The 8,892-nt window shown below is 41.7% G+C and overlaps 1 protein-coding gene across 3 annotated transcripts in view; it reads left to right on the top strand.

The window, feature by feature from the left end:
• The first annotated feature begins 139 nt into the window (after positions 1-139).
• ASMTL (acetylserotonin O-methyltransferase like) overlaps positions 140-8,892 on the top strand; it is a 31,622-nt gene continuing 22,869 nt past the window's right edge. The window contains exons 1-6 of one of the 3 annotated variants that reach the window (XM_037376336.1): positions 140-287; positions 1,794-1,925; positions 3,674-3,721; positions 4,353-4,417; positions 6,434-6,495; positions 8,504-8,612. In XM_037376336.1, the coding sequence (XP_037232233.1) occupies positions 195-287; positions 1,794-1,925; positions 3,674-3,721; positions 4,353-4,417; positions 6,434-6,495; positions 8,504-8,612 (509 nt within the window). In that variant the 5' untranslated portion in view covers positions 140-194. The remainder of the gene's footprint in view (positions 288-1,793; positions 1,926-3,673; positions 3,722-4,352; positions 4,418-6,433; positions 6,496-8,503; positions 8,613-8,892) is intronic. The other 2 variants (XM_037376337.1, XM_037376338.1) reach the window with 2 other exon arrangements.

Below are 8,892 nucleotides of genomic sequence, written 5' to 3'. Positions count from 1 at the left end.
CGGGGCCTGCGCAGCTCCCAGGGTGGCCCCGCCCCGGCCCCGGCCCCGCCCCGGCCCCGCCCGGCCCCGCCCCGGCCCCGCCCCGGCCCCGCCCCGGCCCCGGCCCGGCCCCGCCCCGCTGCCGTATAAGGCTGCCGCCGCCATCACCGGGCCTTGGTGTGCGCGGAGCGGGGTGGGGGGAGGCGGCCGCCGCCATGGTGTTGAACCCGGTGCTGGGGAAGCTGGTCAGCAAGCGGGTGGTGCTGGCCAGCGCCTCGCCGCGCCGGCAGGAGATCCTCACCAACGTGGTGAGTGCGGGCCGGCCGCCTCGCCGGGGCGGGCGGTGCTGCCCTCGGGCCCCCGCCGGGCCGGGCCTGCGGGGCCCGCCGCCTGCCGGCCCTGGCGGCACCGGGACTGCGGGCACCAGCCCCGGCCGTGCCTCCCGCCGCGGCGGGGCTTGTTATGCTTGAGGCGATGGCGGCGGCGCGGCCGGGCTTCCCCGCGGCCCTGCCCGCCTGGGCGGCGGCGTTCGGGGCCGCCGAGCGGCGGGGGCGGCGCTGCCCCCCGAGCTGCGCCCCGCTCACGCCTGGGGGTTTCGGGCCCAGTTGTCGGTCCGGTGCCCTCCGTGAACAAGTGCGTGTGCGCCGGCTCTGTGTGCCGTCAGGGTAACGTGAGAGCGGACCGAAGTGCTCTGCTGAGGGGCGGTGGTGTAAGCAAGCAAATAAAAGACTTGCTTAGGCTGAAAAGTGCTGGCATAATTACTTCTGGCATATAATAGAGAAGTTTGAAAGTCCTTACAATGGGCTGAAGTAATTAAAAACGTATTTCTGTTGCCTTTACTTCTGATACTTACTACTGAAACCTCTGAAAATTTGGCTTGGGCTTCTGGAACTTAAGAAAACTTCACGGGATCGGTATTATAACCGGGGGGGGGGGAGGGAATGAAGTGGCTGTCCCCTTTCTGTAGGGCGCCTGGGGGGGGGCAAGGGTGGCTGTAGCCCATCACTCCCACCGCCCAGCCCTGGGAGCAACATGCCAATCTCACTGGGCTGGCAGCAGCGAGGCTGCTGAATGGCACTCCGGTATTATAATGCATCTAATTTGGGTTGCTTAGTGTTATTATTCTTCATGGGAGAAGCTGAACTTAAGTGGGAAGAAGTATATTCCTTTCAAAATACTGATCTGTGGAGAAGAACCAATGTTCAAGCATGCACCAAGTTACTAGAAACATGGTGTTCCCACTGGGTGTAGTGAAGTTACGGGTATAACCTGGAGTCAAGAGGCAGGAAGAATAAGGGTTTTCTTGACAAAACTGTACAGGAGCTGGCTTTTCTTGTGTGCTATTTATCACATGTATAATGACAAAGTGTGGGTAGTAAAGCTCCTGTAAGAATGTGTGGAAGATTCTGTGGTACTAGTGTGCAAGTAAAGTGCTGTGGATGGATTCAATAAAAAAAAAAAATCCAGTAGGGAATAGTCTGTTTATGAAGTGCGTTAATTTCATACTGTTAGATTCTTATAGAAGAATGGTGAAATTACTAATGCAATTAGGTTCTAATAAATAAGGGTAAAATCAAGGAAGCACACCAGTTTAAAAGTTCTTTCTGACTGGGGTTTTTGTTTTGAACTGCTTGCAAATGATAGGTATGCACCAAACGCTGTAATAGAAGCATTGTTGTTTTCCCCTATGTGTTTGGGGGGAGGGGTATAGAAGTGGAAAGAGCAAAAATCGTATTTGTCATTTCCTTGATACGTCTTGGGAGCCACCTTTAATAATGAGATCAGATTGACTGCATTGTTTTCCTTTCTTACAGGGCTTGCGGTTTGAGGTGGTTCCATCCTGGTTTAAGGAGACACTTGAAAAGTCATCTTTTGCAGCCCCTTATGAGTACGCTGTGGAAACAGCAAAACAGAAAGCTCTTGAAGTAGCAAACAGAATGCATGTAGTAAGTTACCAGCTATTTCAGCAATGAGTCGTGTGAGTTACTGTGACTTAATTTGCATGTACTTCTTAGGTGGTCTCTGAGTGCATTTTCCCACTGAAGGCAAATGGATGTTTTTCTGCCATGTGTGAAAGAGCTTCCCAAAATTAACTCACCTAATCAAAAGAAGGTCATGTGCCTGCAGTTCAGGTTTTCCACAAATAGAAGTGCCCTGCATCTCTTGTCAGAAGAATACCTGCTCTCACTTGGGATATATACTTGGTAGTTCCTTTTAGCAGTCGAGTGTGTGGCTGAGCAGCTCTTCATTCCAGGTATTTGTTGGCTGTGGAGACAGGCTCTATGGAAGAACACATGATGTGCATTCCAGTATTTTGCTATAGCTTTCACTGAACAGTTGTGACCAGAGAATAGTTCAGAATTTGTGAGTATAGAGGTGCAGGAGGAAAGGACAAAGAAGACAAAGTCTGTTTTAAAGCATTCTGGACAAAGAAACAGGCAAATTTCATTTGAAGAAGGGAGAAGGTGATGTCAAGGCATCTGTTTTGTATCCCAGATATTACCAAAATCAGTGATACAACTTACACTCTCAGTGGCATATTTGACTTCTGCCTTTGGCTGTGATCACTGTGTTTGAGCATGTAAGGCTGTTCTCTACCAGAATCTATTTCGATGTCTAGCTGATTAGATCCCACAAAATGTACCATAATAATTCCTTAATAATATAGCTCTGAAAGAGAGGAGTGTGTTTGTTGAATCTGTACTGCTGACAAAAGGAATGTTGAACACTTTAAACGAGCAATGTTGCCAGATGTCACTGTTCTTCAAAGCAAATATTGCATGATCTCCAATGTAAATCGTTATCCAGGTTTCTGTCATCTTCTTTTCAGAGAGTGGTAGAACATTGGGAGAGTGGATTTTAAATGCAGCCTTGCTAACTGATTTAGATTAGGCTTTCCTTCCAAAACACTATACTGGCAATAATGCTACTTATGTGGATTTCAAAATGCTTCTTCATACAGGAATTTTTTAAATGATGTCTGGCATTAGTTTTACTATTTAAAGCACATCAGCAGCCTTTCTACAGAAGAATCACCTCCCTACAGACTTTTTATTATAATGATCACAGTTACAGACAAGTTTCCAGCCTTGCTGTGTTAAATAATAACTTATGTACCTTATAACATGCAAGTAAATCAAAACTCAGCTGTGAAGACAGATACTTAGTTTAAAGCTAAGAAAAGGCTACAAGGAATCTTTATATACCCATACTTCTCAATCCCCCAAAATGGGCTGTATGTGTTCCCTTTTGAGAGAGATAAGCAAAGTATAGGTAAAGAAAGGTGTGTGTTTTCAGCAAAACTTGGCTTAAAAAAATGATCCTAGAGGGCTGTGTTCCCTGGCTTTCATACACTGGGTGCTTCCTTTAAAGGAATTTTGTCTGCCACCTTGAAGACCGCATTTACTTTTGAGAAATCAGTTCTTTCCTGGATGTATTTGTTAATCAGAAACATACTTGGGGAAAAATTGTGACCTGAGAATAGTCTGCCCAGGCTTCCTGTTTTCCTTTTATGAGGATATAAATAATTACTACTTTGTACCCAGTGCAAAAGGAGCAGCACTGTCTTGTTTTCAGGTCCGTGTAGAACCCTGGCTGTAAACCAGTGAACTTACATTTTCTTACCTTAAGTTTTAAAAGGTTTTGTTCTTTCTAGCTCTTTTGAGAAATACCTTTTTTCGTTATGCCTTTACAGAAACACCTGCGAACACCTGATGTTGTCATAGGAGCAGACACTATTGTGGTAAGAAGGCTTCTCTGGTTTAGCATTGTTTTAGTTTATGGCAAGTGTAGAAAATACTTGAATCTTTAGGTTAAAGTTACAGTTTGAAAGCTGTCTTCACTGAGAAGTTATATCTGCAATATGATGTGCCTTTTGGGATTTATAGGTGTGGGTTGTAGGGTTTTTTACCCCAACAAGGCAATTTTTGGTATCTTGAGTGCTAGAAGCCTTGCTGGTTTTGTGGAGATGCTAGTATTGAGTAAGTATTGCTTTGGATTCTCTAGTATGTAATGGAAATGCTGTTCTCGGGCAACTGTTGATTGGCAGGAACTCATATCATGTGAACCACTCAATGTTGTGCCTTGTAGTGGGCATAACTTTATACCTGTCGCCTCCGCAGAGACAGTGAACAATTAAGGACAGAAGCAGAATTACCCTTTTGTTTGAGAGTTGCAGCCACTGGAGGGTGGAGTGTTGCACTTGCCTGCTTTACACAAAATTACCTGTTCTACTAAAGTATCTGTGCTTCTTGTTCTACTCTGTAGACTCATGTTTGAAGCCCTGGCTGAAATCATGGGTTAAATGTCATGTCTGACCTCTGTTTCTGAAAAGTAACAGAAAGCAGCACACTCACTCTGTCTTTTTGCTTTAGACTGTGGATGAGCAGATCCTAGAGAAACCAGTTGATAAGCAAGATGCATATAGGATGCTGTCAAGGTCTGTATTTTTAAGTAAGATTCCAAATGTGTGTATTAAGCCGTTTTAAAAGGAGCTGTACAGATTCCTTTACATGTATGAAGAACTCTGGACACAACTTTTTCAATCCATTTTAAATAGTGTAAGCTAGTTCTGCCACTGAAGGAGTTAAACCTGCTTTTATGTTACCCACAGCTGCTTGCTCCTGCCCAGTCACCTTAGGAAGCTGATGAGGGACATAACGAACCATTTTGTTTTCACTTGGATTAGTTTTCAGAGTAATTTATCACAAGGCTGTATGTATGCTTCAGTGGGTACAGGATGGGGAGATACGGAGAGAAACCGTGATAGGAAAGAGGACAGAACCATCATAGAAGTGGTTTGAGGCTTGACATTTAATTGAAGAATATTGCATTTGCAAGAAAGTACACTGTGATATGTGTCCATGGACAATTGCTTTAAATTCCATAGTTTAACTGAGAAGGAAAAATCTACTTCCATCAGTGTTCTCCATGGATGGTAGGCTGGTGTTTTTTGAGGCGTCTGGGTTTTTCCTAAAGGATAATTTTTCCTACAGTGTTATCTTGTGGCAATTTCTTTTTTTTTTAAGAAACACCAACTAAATAACTCTAGTCACCTCCTTTCTGAAGAATGAGCTGTGGTGAATCCTGTAGTCGCCCCTCTGTTTTATGGGCGGAGTACAGAAAAGGTGCACTGCTTGTTTCACCAGTTTGTTGTAACTCTGGCATCTCCTAAAGAGAGAATACAAGTGGCTTGGTAGTTTTTGGAGTTTTGCTCTGTAAGTCTATTTTAGATAATTTAATTTTTTAATTTATGGCTTAAGCTGAATTTTTGATCCTTTGTGGCATGTTACTAACTTAAAATTAGTAGTCTTAAAAAATAAAAAGAATTGATAGCTGCCTGTGTTAGTAGGAGATTCCCAAAGGAGTGAGCCTGGCAAGAGCTTTCTCATAACTGTTTACTTGAAATCATGCCAAGTTCAGGTAGTTCAAAAATAGTCCTATAAAAAAAGCTTAGTCTACTTCTCACACATGCAAATGTTTTGGGGTTTGTTTTTTGTTTAAGTTCAGTCTCTTAGTCATGGATATGAGATGCACTAAAAATTTAGGTTTTAGGACTCCTCTTAATTTTGCTCTGTATGAGCAGGAAAGAAATGCAGACAAGATATTTATTTGCCTATGTATCCAAGGTGTCCGATTAAAATTTTCATTCACTGTTTCATCTTACAATTAATTATGTGGAATCTTGTGGGGGATAGTAAGAGTGTGAGATGCTTCTGATCACATCAAATAATAGCCTGGCTAATCTTTAGGAGGCTAGTCCTTAGTTAGTCTCTTCATACGTTCAAGTTTTCATATTATTTATTGCACTTTGTCGTATACACGTTAAATTACTAACTTTAAAGCCCTCAAATTTAATCGGCCACAGTGTGGCGGTCTGGAGCCAGTAGACGAGGGAGCACATGGGTCTGGGGTAAGAGGAATAGAGGCGCTCTTCCTCTGTTCTGCATCTGTTACCTGACCCTGGCTTGCCGTGGGATCCCTGGGGGCCAGTCTGGATGAAATGAGTATGTAACCTTTAGTTGCCTATGACTCGTTTAGTCTTAAGTTGCATCACCGAGCTATTTATTGCCAGCTTTCAGTGAAGATGCCTGTAATGGTAGTGTTTATGCCATTTGTTTTTTCCTTATGCATTTGAAACAGTCACTTCTCCCTATGTACAGTAAAGAAGCTGATACCATGGACTGCTTTTTCAGATTGTGGACACTGGTACAAATGGGACTTTTGGAGACTTGATTGAATTTCTTGATAATATTTGTTTGTTTTGCCAATGTCTTTTCATCTATTTTGAAATAAAAAATTAAAATAAAATGTATTTATTTAGGATATGTGTCAGAGCCATCAAGTGATGTATTAATGGCCTGTTTCTCAGGCTGTAGTAACGTAATCATGTAGAACATTTTTGCACATCACAGATTTCATAAAACTGTAGCTTAATGCACCTTTTCCCTGACAGGTTGAATGGGAAAGAGCACAGCGTTTTCACAGGAGTGGCTATTATACATTGCAGCAGTAAAGGTATATGTATCTTTTTATTAAAACTCAGCGTTTGCATTTAAAATTGTGCTCAATAAGGACTAGTGCAAGTGAAGAAACAGGATGGAATTGTTTCATATACAGTCTCAGTTGGCTTCCTACTCAAGATGAGGATTACCTTGTCAATATATAAATTAAAAACTCCCCACAAAAGTCAACCTTCTTACTGTGTTCATTTGTCACACAGGAAGGAGGATGACAAAATACAACAGACTTTAGAAATACTGTCTCAGAAAGCTACAGGACTAATTAAAAGACCTGTGTAAAGTGTGGGAATAGTTTAAATGACATCCAAGTAAGGCACTACAAACTGGAACTGAGCAGAATCTGATCCATATTAACTTTATTTCTGTGTTCTTTTTACACTAGCTGATGAATATAATCAGTTACTTTATCTGTAGTTGCTTTGTTTTTCAGTAAGGGAAGCTTTAGAGCCCATTTTTAGGGGGCGAGTAAAGTAATGGCTTAATGCCTCAGGCTGTTAACAGACTGTAGGGAGCAACACATCAATTTCTTTATTAGATAATTTATGTAGTAAACAAGTGATTTTTATGAGAACTGTACTAATGTAATTTGAAGAGTTTGGTTTGAGTGACTGCCTTTGATAATTATGCCAATATTCTTTTAGTGGAACTTTTGCAAGGATCACTTCTCTGAAATGTCACTGGACATAGTCTTTGTGTATCTACAGCTTTTAATCTTTGCTGGAATGATTGCTTGTAACAGAAATAGTCAAGTGATCCAGTACCCTTACTCATATGCTACTACAGTAGAAAGACCTGCTGCAAAAGAAATAAAACATGTCATCAAGGGGTTCCTGTGAGCAATATAGCAAGAATAATTATGCCTTTAACTGTTTAGGAAGAAAGTGAAAGTACACATAACTGTAGTACTGATGCTATGACAGCACATCTCACTTGAAGCTTACATCATATTCAGATGGACAAAAATACCATAAGTCTGCATATTCCCCAAGAGTTTTCTAGAATGCATTTTTAGTTTTAGTTTATAATTATAATGCTGCCGTTAAGTACAGCATGTATGTTACAGATGGAATTTTCATCATCAGTTGATTGTTTTTTTATCAATACTGAAAGACATAGAAATCTGTCTTTATTTTAATATTTTTTTACATCTGGGATGTTAAATGTTTTTTCAATACTAACACCATTAACAATTGGTTATTCTTCTTCCTTTGGTCTGTACTGTGGATCCTTCTTAGTCCTCCTCAAGAATTTCCACTGCTGTCAGAACAGCGGTAACAGGAGATGGGTATTTATAGAAAAGAATAGAGAGAACAAATACTCAGTGATGTGCACACTCACTTTTGCAAGGCAGCTTCCTTTTGAATGTGTTTTGGAAAAGTCTCTGTATACAATGATACCAGATTCACAGTTGTCTACATGCAGCAGGGTCCAGGCAGTGTAGCACTACATTGCACCTCTGGCCTTCACTCAACCACTTCTAGATACGGAAGTCTGAAATCTTATTTCTTTAAAGATATATGAAAATGACACTGATTACTGATAGGACTGCTGGATGCCTGAGTCTGCGGTGCAGATGCAGCTGTACATTCACAGTCAAGCATGTAATAGCTATGTGTTGTACTATGATGTATTAAGAGTTCTTTGACAACAGTTATAAAGTCAGAAGTATGTTTGTAGCTTTCTTTGTACTCAGTGCTGGATGTGTATGCTAACAGCCCATAAATAGCTCTGCATAAGCATCATTAATGTAAGAGTGCATCCCACACAGGGAGAGCAATCTGTTGCCCCCAAAAGAGGACTGCAGAGGTTGACAATGCAAGCTTTTACTTTTCTGGGGAACTTAGAGTCCACTATCCCTGAAGAGCTTTGTTAGTAGTTTCATACATCTGTGTAGTATCTTTAATTTTTTGCGCAAAAATGTCAATTGAGTATGAAATGAAACTTGATGTTATGCTCTCTAAACTACAACTTCTGTTTCTGATAAGTTTTCTTCCTTTCTGTAGGTAATCAGCTAGAGACAGAAGTCACTGATTTCTATGAAGAGACTAAAGTAAAATTTTCTGACCTATCTGAAGAGCTCTTATGGGAGTACATCCATAGCGGGGAGCCAATGTGAGTAAGACCCTGAAGCATCACACAGTATTTGAGAATAGGCCTTAGGGTATGTTATTAGCCACCAGCATAGGACATTTTGTCCTGTGTTCTGTGAAATTTTGCTGTGTATATATGATAAATGATAGCACGGGTGATGCAAGGTGGGTATTCTGTTCTTATTGTCTGGAGGTATCATTCCTCCAGGGAAAGTAAGTTACGTTTTTAGTATGCTTGCAAATTTGAAAAGTGAAGACTGTTGAAATACTCTGGATTAGAGCAAGCACTCATGCAATATACA

Source organism: Falco rusticolus, chromosome 2 (genome assembly GCF_015220075.1).
Source record: "Falco rusticolus isolate bFalRus1 chromosome 2, bFalRus1.pri, whole genome shotgun sequence".
Classification (NCBI taxonomy): domain Eukaryota; kingdom Metazoa; phylum Chordata; class Aves; order Falconiformes; family Falconidae; genus Falco; species Falco rusticolus.
The sequence above is the reverse complement of the archived record's forward strand: the minus strand, read 5'-3'. Positions and strand labels throughout refer to the sequence as shown.